The following is a 16,106-nucleotide window of genomic DNA, read 5'->3' as shown; positions in this document are numbered from 1 at the left end:
GGCAATATGGCGTCTTGACAATAAGCGATAAAAGATTGTTCAAACACAGCGCAAATCACTCCAGACACAACTTCAAAAGGGTAAATGAGAAGGGAAAACAACTATAACATGGTTTAAAGCTTTGAAAAAACTATTTCACATAAAGGTCTGCATTAAAAAGTTAAATTATAGTGTAAATGTACACACACATTTGGTCCTTTGTTCCTTCTATAACTCTGTGAAAAAGTTTAATACTCTTTCCAATGTCCATTCATACACACACACACACAAAAAAAAATAATAAAAAAATCCTGCTGTCAGAAGCAAAAAGGCAGCTATTAATCCTTGTTGGTCTTTGGGCTTGTGTCATCTTCATCCCTTCCTCTACCTCTCTCTCCTTTTCTGAGCCAGCGCAGGGGTCATTGTATTGCTTTCTTAATGGCTAGCCCACTCCACAGATCGGGGCTCCTTTCCTCAGCTCTCCCTGGTGCAAGAGTGAGCTCTAAATGCTGCCTGGATGGGTGTTTAAGGCTGGGAGTCGGGCGGGTCAGAGGGAACGGTGGTCTGCGCTCCTCTTCCTCGTGTCCTGGGAACAGCGCGGGCAGACACGGATGTTTATGTGCCCTGGCCTGACCCGGGGCCCGCCAGCCCCCCCCTCCTGGCTCCTGACGGCAGGTGCGCAGTGCTTGTTAGAGGGGCTCCGCTGGGAGACGAGCTGCAGCAGGTTACGGGGAGAGGAGCAAGCGGAGCTACGGAAAAGGACAACAGATGCATTATGGGAGGCCTAATGGGGAGGGACTGTAGTGGCAGGGAGCGGTGAAGGAGATGCCAGAATAATGACCAAAATGTACTATCTTCAGCAAAGTGCAAACCTCCACAAAGGCACTGGGGCCATATCATAATTGTACAGGGAAGAGAATATAGATACACTAGCTCGTTGATCTATCAAACGCATATATTTGTATTTAAGCCGATATGTTGTCTGGGCTGACCAATGTGATACATAGATTTATACTATAACACTTTAGTACTAAGGCTCCAGTTTTGCAGGGCTTACATGTACTTTTGATAATAGGCCTGTCACGACAAAAACAAATTTCTATGAGTCATTATAGATACAAACTAACTACTTAACTGTTGCTTTCTGTTATTTAATTTTTGCAGCTCATATTTCAAACATTTATATACATTTAATACTTTTTAAGGGATGATTAAGCTTAATGGTTTAGGTTCAATATTATCGTCTATATTTTCTTCAGCAATATATCTCACGTCAAAATGTGTTATCGTGAATCTGATAATATACTTTAGATATACTTTTTCAGATTATACTTTATACTGCACTGTATCGACTGTTAATGTCAGACCATAGACTGTATAAAGAAGGGGACTAAATGAGTGTGATGTCACCCATAACGTTCAGCTCCCCTCAAATGAAGCTCATCGAGGCTAGCAGTTATAGTGGCATATTTGGAGCTGAGTTCCATATTAGGAATTCTGACTGCGAGTATTATAACAACCAAAGAACCAATCCAGAGCGAGGCTGGTGAAGGTAATGCCGTTTCCCACCCACACCGCTGGTTTAGCAGGGGGCAGGCGCTTAGCAACTCTGTCAATCAAACCTGTTGTTAATGCTAGCGGCAATGACCTCAGATAAAGAAGCCTTAAAAAACAGACTTAGAAAGACTTATCCATGCATTTGTCTCCAGTAGGTTAGACTACTGTAACGGCCTGCTCATTGGTCTCTCCAAACGTGTGTTAACACAGCTGCAGTACATCCAGAATGCTGCTGCTCGGGTCCTGACTAGAACCAGGCCGTACGAGCACATGTGTCCTGTGCTCAGGTCTCTACACTGGGTCCTGTAGTTCAAAGAATAGACTTTAAAGCAGCTCTGTTTGTGAACAAGTCTCTCCATGGACCAGCACCAAAGTATATCTCTGACATGTTAGTGCCATATGAACCATCTCGCACTTTGAGGACTTCAGGGACCGGCCTCCTGCTGGTGCCCAGAGTCAGGACTAAACATGGGGAATCGGCGGTTCAATTTTATGCAGCTAAAACCTGGAACAGTCTCCCCAAAGATGTGAGACAGGCCTCTACTTTGACAATGTTTAAATCCAGGCTCAAAACATTTCTGTTTAGCTGTGCATACAACTGAAAGGGTTTTATTCTGCACTCTTCTCTTTTAATGTTAATTTTATGATGATTATTTGTGATTATTTATGTTTTCATTTGTGTGATTTTAACATCCTTCTTATTCTGTAAGGCACTTTGAATTACTTTGTGTACAAATTGTGCTATACACATAAACTTGCCTTGCCTTGCCTTGTCTGTTATGGATGTTCATATCTTGATTTAAGACAGCTAGCAGGTTAGCTATGTCCATTTGTATACACAGTCTGTGGAGTGGACACATAAAAAAACAAACGGTGAGCCCGGAGGAAATCCAACCAGAGACCAGGAGAATATGCAACCTCTACACAGTCTCAGTCCAGCCCAGGAGTCGAACACGCGACCATCTGCTGTGAAGCGTAATGCTAGCCACTCCACTGCCATGCCACCTGCTTTGAGTTTATTGTAATTATCAAAATCATCAATCAAAACGATCTAGAGTTTATCAGCTGTTTTGGACTTAAAAAATGCCATCAACCATGAAAAAAACATATTGATCAATCTAGTAAAGGAGCCTAGATACAAGCTGGAGCTAGTCGATCTTGGCCCATTATTGGCATTTGCTTTAAATTCCTAAAGAAAATCACATTGAAATATGAAGATAACAGACTAGACTTTTATAAACAGATTGTAATTAAGAACAAAACATACTGCTAAGCTCCAGGTTAGGTATTTGAACTCAATCTTTCACAGTACAGTAGATGTTGTAAGCCAAATGAACATATTGCCTCTTCAAATGATTCAATAAACTTAATTAAATTAGTGAGTGAAAGCCAACAACACATATTGTATAATAAAAGCATTCATAAAAAAAAATTTGACTTTGAATTTTTTTTTTTTTTTTTTTAATAAAACAATAACTGTTGTATGTGTTAAGAACCAAAAAAAAAAACAACAACAAAAAACTTGGATCTCGCAACACTTTTTTTATTTGTCATAGTTTGGCAAACTGGTAATATATACCGGTAGATACATTTTTGTTAAGTGTGGCCAGTGCGCAGTGGTTGAAGTACTAAGTACTGCACTGTAGCTGTACTTTACTTAAGAACCTTTTAAAGTGTGTACTTTTTATTTTTGAGAGCAGCATTTGAGAGCAGTATCTGTACTTTCTACTCCACTACATTTTTGAACTGTACCGAAAAGTAAAAAGTACTTTTCATATGATTTGAGGAGTTATTTTTACTAAAGATTTCAAGTGTAAACTTTGGCTTTGAGCAATCAAAAATAAATACACAAAATTCCTAAGAAAAAAATTGATTTGTATTGTTACTGTTGACCAAAATTTCTATAATTTTTTAAATTAATATAAATACATTTACACTTTAACAAATTAACAACACTTAAATGCAAAATATTTTTACTCTTAAAGTTCATTTTTAAATACTTTTACTTTCATGTGATACATTTACATGAGTAACATTTTAACTGCATATCTGTACTTTTACTTAACAAATTGCATACTTCATCCACTACCGCCAGTGCCCCTACATCAAACCTAAAATTGTAGCTTACGTAGTAGTTAGAAATGACAAAAAAAATCTTATGACCTTTGGAATATGTACAAAAAGACCAAAGAAAGACCGCTTGGATAAATAATTCACTTTTCTATCAGAAGGTAATGGCATATCCCTGGAAAAAACGAACTAGAGTTTCCATTTTGGCAGCTGTCTGAGAATAGGTCATTGCGATTTCAAGTGGAATGCTGCAATACCAAAAAAGTCCACGAAAGCTACATTTCAAAGCTTTTAACTTGATATTGAAGGTCAAAATTTAGCACAAAATGTTCTTGTTAACCAGGACGATGACTGGGGAAAAAAAACTTATCATCACCCACCATTCTCCCTCCCGCATTAATACCTTTAACGGGAGCTTTTCTGTAACTTCAGGATGTGTTCAGGGACGCGCTGTAATTCACGGTGTCCTCTTGCCACGCTCAAATTACCCAAATGCTGCGTTTAATGGAAGCGGCACCTACAACCTCCTGTAGCTCTTCGATAGGCTGCCGGTAGAACTGTGCCATCTGCATACGTTAATATTTATGAGGAAGTCTAAAGGTGAGGCGTCCCTGCTCTTTCCGTGCGCACTTAGGCATGCTGGGAAGTTTCAGCTCAGAGTTTAATCTACTGAAACATACGGCTATTATGGAGGCAAAGTATTACACATAGAAATAATAGGCTTTCACTGTGACCTGTAAGTCCATGCATAACAAAAATGGCTGCTTTGTAAGGCTAAAAGAAATTAGCGTTTGTATTAGCTCATTGTACAGGCAAAAAAAAGTGTGAGAGTGTTTTTGCAAGTTATTTTGCACTGTGAACCTAACATCTTTAATGTAGCCATTGTGTAACTGAGGGAATTCTGAGGCAGGATTTTAAGGAAGGCTAACCACAAAAATGGATATCAGTGAGCAAAAATTTCAAAGTTAAAAAATGAATTAAAAAACAGTATAGTGCGTGTCCAGATTTGAAACACTTAACATTTTTTGCACCCCAGGGCAGTGCAATTAGTCAAATTTTAATTGTGTGCTCAGTTCTGAAAGATGTGGTACCCCCAAAAATTGTCAATCTAAAGTGGTTATAAAGAAGCATTACACAGCTTTTCTGGTGGAGGGTCTACTACGTGCTCGTCTCTATGGGGATGATGTAGCTGTGCCTCGAATGTTTCACAATATGCCATTAAACTTGTCTATGTCCATGGAAACCAACAGGCCAAGGCCAAGTTCCAAGTCAGATCTGTTGAGAGGTGACCGTGGGTGTTTTTCAAGGTATATGTGAAGAATAAGAAATGTGTATTTGAACAAATGCAATAAAGATACTTTTAATGCCACACTGTGGAACATCCCAGGCAAACTATTTCCAAGGTGACAATCAGCTGGTGAAAGGTCTTTTCTATTATTTCGCCACATGTTAAAGCAGACATATTGTGCTCTATAGCTATAATTTATGACACGCATGTTTCACTGTTATAATTTGCACATTTTAATTTTTAAAATGACTTAATAAAAGAAACAAGTCCGCTTACTTCCGCGTTAGAAAACTGTGGTGCCCAATGGGAGCTGATGTTGCCATAAATGTCATCACAACAAAGAGTCGGCACCTCCTATGAAAAGCTACAGATCACACTAGCAAGCAGCAGATTTTTCTTCATTTGTACCAAAATGACTACACAACGCTACTGAATCCTGTGTGTATCAACAATTAAGAAAATAAAATTGGATTTTGCATAATAGGTCTGCTTTAACTCTTGATCACTCATATTTATTATTTACAAATATTTACAATTTCAATTATGGCTCAAATAATAAGAGTAGGCATAAAAACAAGGCACACGGCTTTGTATGGCTAAAGAAATGCTCATTATGACCTGCCACGGTGGTACATTTCATAATAAAGGTTGCACTTTGCGCTAACCAGATGTGCTCATAGCGGTTGTATAAATAACATTTACAAATAAAAGCACGCTTGGCTCTTCAGAACATCTGCTAGAGTCATTAAGCCTTATGTTTAATCATTGGACATTAGCGGACTCGGGCATACATACAACAGCACAGTGCAAACCAGCGCCGGTGAGACAGACCAGGGCATCTGTTCTCTGGTTGAGCGCTCGCGGTACCTCTACAACGAAATAAAAGTTTGCAGTCAGCAAAACTTTGGAAATGAATAATAACTTTGCAGAGCTTTGAGGGGAGCTATCGGAAGGGGCGGAGGCAGCGCTGCTCAAGTAAACAGGAAATATAACTGTCGTAAAGCCTTGATAGCTCTGGTTAAATTGAATAATGGCGGAATAAAGATTATGCTAAGGGGATGCATGATGGGAGCGTGGATGCGTCTTAAACTTGAATGAATCAGAGCCATCAATCAATTACAGTTTATTTAATGAGGATAAATCTGTTTTAATATGTAATGCCTGTGTGTCTTTAAACTAGCACGGACAGTGACTTGTAAAGTAGGATTTATTGGAGCCATTACAGTAGTGTATGGAGGAGTAGCGGGCATAAATTCTCTAGGTTCATTCAGGACGGGCGCCGTTCATTAGCATTTTGACTTAATTTGCAAAACTTGCCTTAAAAAAAGCAAGTTTAGGTTTTTTTTTAATGATTTGAGGCTTGAGGGCTGTCCCCGCCCACTGCTCTGTACCTATATGACCCTAAACCAGAAATATACTTTTTTGTAAGATTTGAACAGGAAGTGAATGGTCTCATTAGTATAATTAAGCTAGTTTAGATCAATAGTGCAATTTACAATGAACAAAAAGTGAAATTATTATGTTATCGTTTAGTAAGTGCAATAAAAAAATAATAGTCATAATAAAGGTACTATATTACACAAAATTCTCTTGAGATAACACGTTTGAGTAAACCTTTATTATTAGTCTGTCTACATCTCCAAAGCACAAAATGCTCCGTTCCACCATGTGATGTCATGCAGTGAGAGTGAGAGTTTTCAAGTTAACAGTTGTTGTTCAGGAGACACTGGCAATTCCAGGGCTCAAAAAAACACATGATTCTAGTGTAGGCGGATGGAGTTTAAAATAATATGGCCCTTTAAATAGGCTGATCTTGTAGTACTCTATATCAATGCAATGAATTCCAGTCATATCACTCTTTACATTATCCTACGCTCAAGGCTAAACCTCCTCCAACTTTGTGTCAATCTTTAGTTGCCCTTTTTAAGAGATGCTGCGACCATCAAAATCAATTATGGTTTGTTGTCGACACCTCTAGTAAATGGTTTTATAAGATCTATATACTTTACAGTGCCAGCTATTCCGCTTGAGTGTGTTACTACTAGGGTTGACAGAAGCATCAAAAATCAGATACTTAGGGATACAAATATTAGTATCAAACAAGTATCGATATTAAAAAAGCCACATTCACACACAGGGTAATATCGAAATCGAGTTTGAAATTTTACTAAACTAGCTCCTACCCAGCTCCTGCCATGGTCTCGGTGCTGCTGACCGCCACACTGACCACCTCTGTGACGTCCACTCTTCCCAGGGCCGCCGTGCTCCTGTCGCTCTCGTAGTAACTCAGAAAGCCCCCCTCCAGAGTGCACCAGCGCCGTGTCATATCTGAAAAACAAACATTTATTATCAGTAAACCCTGCTGTCGTAGTCTGGCTCTTTATCCAGCCATAAAAGGCAAAAATATTGTAAAATCAATTCTACAGCCGTGGACTCTTTGAACAACACTTTTTCAGATGTTTTGTTGGTTTTGCGTTGTGTACAAAAGTCTTTTATTAGTTATGGAGTTTTCGGACTAAAAGTTCTTGCACGAAAATGTTATAGTAAAAATAATAATGCCTTGGATTTGTATAGTGCCTTGCAAGATGCCCAAAGCGCTTTCTTTACAATGCGCTACTCCCATAGAGCCCTCACTCAGTAGTGGTAAACTGTTATTGTAGTCATAGCTGCCCTGGTGTAGACTAATGAAAGAGAGACTTCCAATCTGCGCCATCAGCTAGGCCTGTCACAGTAAATACTATATCAACTTATCACTCTTAGCTGGAGAAAGTTGTTTTGCATCCACACACTGATCTGTTGGTCCATATTCACCTGCTGCCAGTGAAACATAGATCTCAGTGTAAAAAACAGCAGGAAGAATAGATTTTGGGGGTGTAGTATTTATCGCTTGTACATATTCTTCGCAATAATGGGGAGATTTTTGTTACTTTAGTTTAATACAATATGATTTGAGCTGTGAAGGGTTTATCGACTTATCGTTCAATATATGAAAGCTGGAACAATATGTTTTGGGGGTCAATATTTATGTAGGATGTGTACAATTTCCTTGAAAAATAGGGAGACTTTTGTTATTTTTGTTGCAATACGAAAAGATTTGAGCTGCAAATGTTTGAATATGTCACTTAAATTCTGTTATTTATGTGTTGCAGTTCATGCATTTTAATAATACTGTCTATTTTAAAATGGCTTAATGAGATTATCTTACTGTTATTGTGTCAGTGGCAAAAAGTAGTTTCAATATTATCGTTTTTCGTTACATTTCTACATAGCAACATATCGTGCTTCAAAATGTGTTATCGTGACAGGCCTACTGCCATCCCAGTACTAACCAGGCCTGATCAGAGAAGCGTTGGGCATTCTCAATTGAAAATGGGGACTGATCGGCAATATGGCAACTTGAAAATAAGTGATTAAAGATTGCTCAAACTTGCACGAATCACTCCAAATACAACTTTGCATGAGTAAATGGTGAAAGGAAACAACTATAACATGGTTAAAAGCTCAAAAAAGTAACTTTTCGCTTAATAGGTCTGCTTTAAAGTAAAAAAAAAAAAAAAAAAAAAAAAAGTGATTCCATTGCTAATTTCAAACATTTAGTCCCCTTTTGCTATATAAATCACTGAATATGGTTGCTTTATCTTTTAGTGAAAGCATACATTTACCTTACTATAATATATAACAAATTGGCCATTATTTATCATGTCAGGAGTGGAAATTAATTACTGCCTGCAATGTTAGAGATTAGGTTGTGTACAATTAGCAGCACTCTAACCCTATTAAACAGCTAATGACGCTCCCAGCTAAAAAGTATTTAAAGCCCCCCGATAAGACTTGAGTGTTTATGGATGGTAGATGTATGTACAGTATGGAATATCAAACTCCTCTTTACAAACTCGCTGATATGTTTCGTCGCTTCCATTTAACACAGTCAAGGCTGCTGTTAATAGTTAAAATAGTCTCCACTTTGAAACATAAGGGTGAGAATATACTGAGAAAAGTCACAATCTGGCAAGCATCCACATAAGCCTTTAACTAAGAGGGGAGTTTCATTAGTTTTGGTCCAGTGGAGGACAAGAGGGTAATGTAAAGTATAAAGTTGGAACAGTGAACAGGAAAGATGGAGAAAGTATTTACCAGCAGATCCCTACATGCCGCCGTTAGGCCAGTTAATACGCAGCAATAACAACTATGCAGATGACACTCTGATCTGTCTCACTGCAGCAGGTGAATATGGACCAGTGGATTCACTCTGCCACTGCATCCAGCAGATCAGTGTTTGGATGCAAAACAACTTTCTCCAGCTAAACTCAGACAAGATTGAAGTAATAGTCTTTGGCCACAGAAACAGAAAGAAAGTGTCAGCAGTCACCACCAGTTTCTCTCTCTCTCTCTCTCTCTCTCTAAAACCTTCAAATCAGGATAGAAATCTAGGGGACATCTGCAGCTTTTTACTATCTAAAAACATTGCCTGTGTAATCCCTCAGTCATCCAGGTCTGATCCAGAGCAAAAGACAACATTTAATTTGTCAGCTAGACAAATCGTAGGAAAAAGTTTCGCTGCTCATCCATGTGTATATATATATATATATAAGGCAGTGTCCACCCGCAATCTGACCAGAACTGAAGAAGCGGCTTGGATGAGCAGCAAAACGATTTGCCCAGTTTACAAATTTAAATTTCATCTTTTGCTATCTAAAAACATTGCAATAATCAAAGGTATAGCAGACTTGAAGAGACTTATCCGTGCATGTCTCCAGTGGTTTGACAACTGTAACGGTCTGCTCACTGGCCTCTCCAAACGAGCGTTAAGGCAGCTGCAGTACATCCAGAACACTGCTGCTCGGGTCCTAAGTAGAACCAGGAAGTACAAGCACATAAGTCCTGTGCTCAGGTCTCTGCACTGGCTCCTGTGGCTCAGAGCATAAACTCACTGCTTGTGTACAAGTTTCTTCACGGTTTGTCCGCTAAGCCAAAGATTCGCGGTTTGAATCCTGCTCTCGATATAAAACATCATCAACCACATGTTCGCAGTGCAATTCTAGTTACCACAGATGAATGTTGTTGTCATGTCCTTGGGCAAGACACTTGACCCACCTACCTCCCAGTATCTGTGTACAGTGGTGTATGATTGTGAGGGTGAATGGGTGAGTGGTTCCTTGATGTAAAGCTCTTTGAGTGGTTGAAGGTGGAAAGGACTCTAACTCATGATTTTGTAAATATTTATTGCTTATTGTTGAGGTGTGTGGTTGTACTGTACATGTGTGACATTGTATAAGTATGATTGGTTCAGAGAATAGATACTAAAACTGCTAGTATCATGATTACTTGCTACATTTTAGTTTGACTATTCAGAGTACTGCTTAAAAAACACATTTTCCGCTACATCTACAAAAATATAATAGCAAGCCATATTGGTAAATCTGTATCAAATTTGTCTATCCATTTCCAAGGGCGGTGCCGCTATCCATTTTCAAGGTTATAAGCATCCAAAGATATGCATGACTCCAATACAGAACCGATGCAGTCACAACGAAGCCTCGAGTATCAATCCGATTTCAATCAACAAACACCATCTCCGTGGAGACGCTGTAGAAACACACGGCGCATTGTCTTCCCTGACTTGTCTGACAGAGCCATTTACATCGTCAATGAGCGTGAAGTTCACCAAAACACACCTAATTTTGGATTTCTCAAAGTCACCGTGCCATCTGGCTTTTTCTGTTCCGCAACAAACGCATCGGAAACGCGGCCCCAACCCCTCCCTCTTCTCTAGCTCCCAACGTCTCCCGCCGCTACAAAGTTTGCACTGTATTCCTCTCATGAATATGCTAATTGAGTACTCCTTTGCCAAACGTGTGTGATGTTGTGAAGAACCGATATAGTCCCAATAAAAACAAGTGTCTACAACTGGCAGTTAGAAGGATGTGACAAGAAGGACGACGCTACTTTGGAATGTTTCGCCCTCCTGTTGTTTTTAGAGATAAATACAGCGACAAAAAACATGATTCATATCTTATTGCTTCCTGTGGCATTTTGAAAAAGACTGTCCTTCTGACCCTACTTTTCTTCAAGTGGGGAAAAATTATCCACCCTGCTTCACATTCACAATCTCAATCAAAGCAATACTGAATGCACCTAGCCGGCATGTGTTAAGAGACAATGGATGGTATTTAAAGCCATTACAAGTTCAATCTCTCGGGCTAGAAGCAGTGTTGTCTTGGCGACGGAGGAGAAAAAAAAAAGCTTGTACCACTCTTCCAATGTGTCCCCCGACTGTTGAAATGTCAAGTCTTTCGTTTCCAGGCAGAAGGAATTAAGTTGTTGTTTTGTACTATATTTGAAGCTTTCGCAACCCCCCGCTGCCCCGGTCTAATCGGGTAATAACCAATTTCTCCTTTTGTGGCTTTTGTAATGATCATCCTCAAAGACGCACTTGGTTTTTGAAGTCAACGCAATCTTCCATGAGGCAATAAGGGAACTCATTACTGGCATTTTCTTTTGCAAACAGAGCACTTGTGGGCCAAAAATTAGTAAGATTTTTTTGTGTAATCCAACTGCTGCTACTATCTAAGCTTGGACGTACTGCTAAGGGTCACAAAATGATTAAATACATACTAGCATCTCCTCACCTTGGCTTTTCTAATGTGGAGTTAATGATGTCATGGCCTTGATGTCAGGAGCAGTGGCTCGTAACCCAGAATCTGAACCTGACCATACACGATGATGCGGAAGAAACAGATACAATGAGGTTAAACAGAGCAGGTTTCTTCAAAGGTTTTAAAAGAAAATTACTTTTTTATTACACTACATTAAGTCGTTTCAACTTTTAGAGAGTTTTCTTTCTATTATGGCCTATTCATGGGTTTCTGCTTCCTGTTATATGAAACGTTTGAGAATTATTCCCATTTAAAGAAGACATACTATGCTTGTGTCTGCTGTATAGTTATGATCTATGATACTTGTGGATCATTTTTGCTATAATTTTAATGAATAATTTTTTTATTTTAATAATTTTAAATTGCAATATTCATCTAAAACAACTTAGAAAAAGAGAACACATCCGCTGACTTCCGAGTTAGAAAACTACAGTGCCCAACGAGAGCTGAATTGGCGTAAAAGTCATGACAACAAAGACATTTAGCTGTCAGCCCCTCCTATGGATAGATCATATCACACTAAGGAATAGCGGATTTAAAAAAAATGTGTGCCAAAATTACTTCATGACACTGCTGAATCCTGCGCATATCACCGATTAATAAAATAAAAGTATAGAACAGTGGGTGTCTACCGGTGACAGTGAAAATGGGGAATGATCGCCAATAGTGTCTTGAAAATAAATGATTAAAGGTGCAAAAATCACTCTAAAAACAACTTTGAGGGGGTAAATAAAAAGGGAAAACAACTATAAAATGGTTAAAAGCTCTGAAAAAAAAAAATCTATTTTGCATAATAGGTCTGCTTTAAAAGATACATTTTGTTTTAAATTGTTCATTGCCATATGCCCATAGTCCTAATTTTTTATAATTCTAAACCAATAAATAGCCATAACCAACACAGCACTTGAAATATTAGTCACTAGAGATTTGACATTAAACGTGTATTGTGTAACTTTTCTGGTGGTGGCCGGATTCGCTATCCACTTGTCTCCATGGAGATGTTATTGCCTTACTGCCGATTTGAACATTCCAGTCAAAGCAATGACATTTTCATGGAGATGAGCAGGAGGCAGATCCCCACCACCAGAAAACACCAAGCTATTTTTTATTTTTTATTTTTTTCACAAAATACACCAAACCAACCCAAAATACCCACCAAAGGAAAATCTTCCAGCTAAGGCAGTCCTGACCAAGCCTAGCAACAAGATCACGGAAATGGGTTGATTCCCTATGGGCATTGAGGGATGAGTCAGATTTCCCTACAGGGATAATAAAATGTACCTTAACCTTAAACCATTACATCTACAGCAGTTACAACAAGTGGACTGACTAAATGGCAAGAAAAAGCATAAAAGTCTCAAAGCAAATATAGTTTAATGACCCATAATTTCAAACTCTTTTATGTATTTTTCTGAATACCTGAATACCTTTGGAACCATTGAATAGGTTCCAGCAGAAAAGTGTCTCCAATAGCGCACGGGCCTGGTGTCTGTGTGGTACCAGCGGCTCTGTGCCTCAGTGCGGAGAACAATGGGGCTTGATTCACAATCGGGCTGCAGCTGCGTCCAGAGCCAGCTGTGTCCCACTCGGCAACCAGACCCCCGAGCGCGCTGCAGGGGTCCGGCAACGAGCCGCTGACAACGCGCACGGGGAGGAAGGAAGCCAGCCTGCAGCACGAGCCACCAGAAAAATTACACCAATTAGATCGAACACCAAAAGTCTCCCCTGCTCAGGAAGAAATGGGTGTTCGCTGAGATTTTGATGTTAAAAAATATATAAATAATGCTTAGTAGTTCTTTTGTCATTTTCTCCTTTTGCCTATTAATTGCTATCGAAAGTAAGATGAGATGATTAGACCAATCACATCACTTGTCAACTGCCTTTCCACAGTTGCCACAACTAGAGAATGGTTTGAGTGTACTGCAGTCTTGAGACTTTTTTGAGAGTGCTGCAGGAGACAACTCACCAAAGTCTGGGTAGGTCTGAACATTTTAAAGTCATATCATGTACTATCTTCAGGGAGATATTACCCTTGGTCAAAGGTCGTATAAAAACTGGACTAAGGGAGTGTGATGTCACCCACGGCGATCGCTCCAGTCAAATGAAGCTCATCGAGGCTAACATTTTGGAAATTTGGAGCCAAGTTGCATATTAAGAATTCTGACCGTGAGTATCATAGCAACCAAAGAGCCAATCCAGAGCGAGGCTGTTGAAGGTAACGTCCCTTCCCACCCGCACCGCTGGTTTAGCAGGGAGCAGGCACTTAGCAACGCCGTCAATCAAACCTGTTAATGCTAGCGGGAGCGACCTCAGGAAAAGAAGGCTCCTGATTTGTTTGTTATTAATGTTCATATCTTGAATTATGGACACAATAGTGAAATAAAAATACCAGGATCATGTAGAGCTGATTAATAGAAACATTTTAAGACTGAAATGATAAGCCTGAAAGCAGCAGTTACGAAGAGAGAGGCAACAGTTTTCTAATGTAAAGTGAACTGGAGCCAATGGAGCCGGAAGTGCTCCCATGCTCACTTCCTATTTTGAATGTGGTGGCTAGTGGGTTAGCGTACAGTCTATGCCTTAGATAGAATGTCTCACAGGATATCACAAAATCCTTCTTCATAAATACATGCTTCCTTTCAAGTTATAGGTTAGATGTATGAAGGGGGAATCCTGCTTTTTTCAGTAATCAAAACACACAAGACAGATAAGTTTAATGCTATACTGTAAAACATTCTTGCAGAAAAGATACATAATGCACCTTTGAATTAAATTTTGCTACAACCTAACCGAAGTTCCAGGGACATCTTGATTCCAAACGGCCTCTTTGCCAAACAAGGACAAAACAAAGTTTCAAAGCAAGTTACAAATACTCTCCTCATCAAGCCGACTGTAGGAGGAACCTCAAATACCTTGAGAAAAACCCATAGGTACACAAGGCGGACATCCAGGCCCAAAATAGCACCTCCATCTTTGACTAAAAGTACACTAACCATCAACGCCTACCTTCCTATTTATATTGACACTGTGCTCACTTAGATTACTTCAGTATCCGTGGGAGCAGCCATTTTCAAACAAATCTCCATCTTCTTTCTCCTCCTCCTCTTCCTCCTCCCAGTCTCCAGTCTCGCCAATCTCCTGCCCATCTCAGCATCAGACTAAAATATCTGTGATGAAGACATCTGCCGGACAGCTTGTCAGGGGGGCTGGAAATGGAAATGGAGAAACTGCAGTGATCTGAACGCTGTGTCTGTGCCAGAATTACAGCGTACTTCATTACACAGGCGAGGAAGGACAGATATAACATCAGATAAAAAATACATGTCTCCCTTGGATTCATGCTCTGAGTACTACAGAGCACTACACTCTCATTAAGGCAGCAGGGAGGCCGGAGAAAACAGTTACATGAACTCCTCAAGTTATATCAGCGCCAGGACAAATTGCTTAAAGGGCCCATGCTACTCTATTTTGTGATCTATGGTATAATGTTGTTTTCTCATCACAAACATACCTGGAGTTGTGTTTTACTTCATTCACACATTAACACACAAACTCTGGAGAATTAGTTCTTCTCTCAAACAGAAAACACTCTGTTCCAGACAGGAAGTGCTCCACTGTGTGCGGATTTAAGTCAAAAGAAGCAACCACTACTGCTACTAGTACAACTGTCACTCGGAGATTGCTAGACTTTTTTACTGCTCGGATATTTGGCTTTCCAATAAAACTCCTCATCTTCTTTTGGCAGTGCAGCCGCCATTGCAGCTCTCCAGATGAGGAAAATCCCAGCTAATCAGAAATTAGGAGTGCCATTTTGCATCTGCCACTCACCATTTCAGACTCTAAGTGCCTATACTGTCTCTGTGCTCAATCCCCACTCATTGAAAGCCGTACACAGAAAAATACGTACTTGTAGTGGTCCCATTTAGAGCTATAGAGGCTGGAATCAGCAGTGTAAACTAGGTATACAGAATGACTGCAAATAAACTCCATTTCTGCAACAAGGAACAGGTGTTTATTCGCCTTATCTCTGCCCAATACCAATTAATGTTTCTCCAAATGGAAGGCAAAACAAGTTAATTTATAAAGTTAAAACTGCAGCAGCGATTCCAAAAGTCGTTGCCCTTACCTCAATGGTGTAATGAATTTAGACAGAAATACTTTGAACAAAACCAAGACTGTCAGATGGAGGGCAGGGACCTATACAGCCTTATGGGAGATTCACTGATTGTCAAAGAAATATGCAGACTTATGTTATGATTTACACATTTTAAAACATATTATTTGTTACCGTAAAAGAGCAAATACTTCACAGCTGTGCCTTGTCAGGGTGAAACCAGGGTTCTAATTTTAGTTATGTCGAGTTCATTTTTTTTCTTCACTACATTCCATATGTGTCCATTTATACTTCGTATCGGGGGCGATTCTAATGTAATTGTGTTTAAATGCTTCTGAATTGGATTGTAGTCTTAATGTCTACAGATGTTGTTAAAGATGTGCTTATATAATAACAACAACAACAATAGCAACTATAACAACAAGTGATAACAACAACATAA

General features: G+C 39.4%; 1 protein-coding gene across 1 annotated transcript in view; it reads right to left on the bottom strand.

Annotated features, from left to right (window-relative positions):
- The window catches only part of arap2 (ArfGAP with RhoGAP domain, ankyrin repeat and PH domain 2), a 155,294-nt gene that overhangs the window by 44,303 nt on the left and 94,885 nt on the right, over window positions 1–16,106 (bottom strand). Inside the window, exon 16 of the mRNA XM_033983754.2 lies at window positions 7,078–7,222. Coding sequence (XP_033839645.1) covers window positions 7,078–7,222 — 145 coding nt within the window. The remainder of the gene's footprint in view (window positions 1–7,077; window positions 7,223–16,106) is intronic.

The sequence above is a fragment of the Periophthalmus magnuspinnatus genome, chromosome 18 (genome assembly GCF_009829125.3).
Source record: "Periophthalmus magnuspinnatus isolate fPerMag1 chromosome 18, fPerMag1.2.pri, whole genome shotgun sequence".
Lineage (NCBI taxonomy): Eukaryota > Metazoa > Chordata > Actinopteri > Gobiiformes > Gobiidae > Periophthalmus > Periophthalmus magnuspinnatus.
This window is presented reverse-complemented; position numbering and strand designations above follow the sequence as displayed.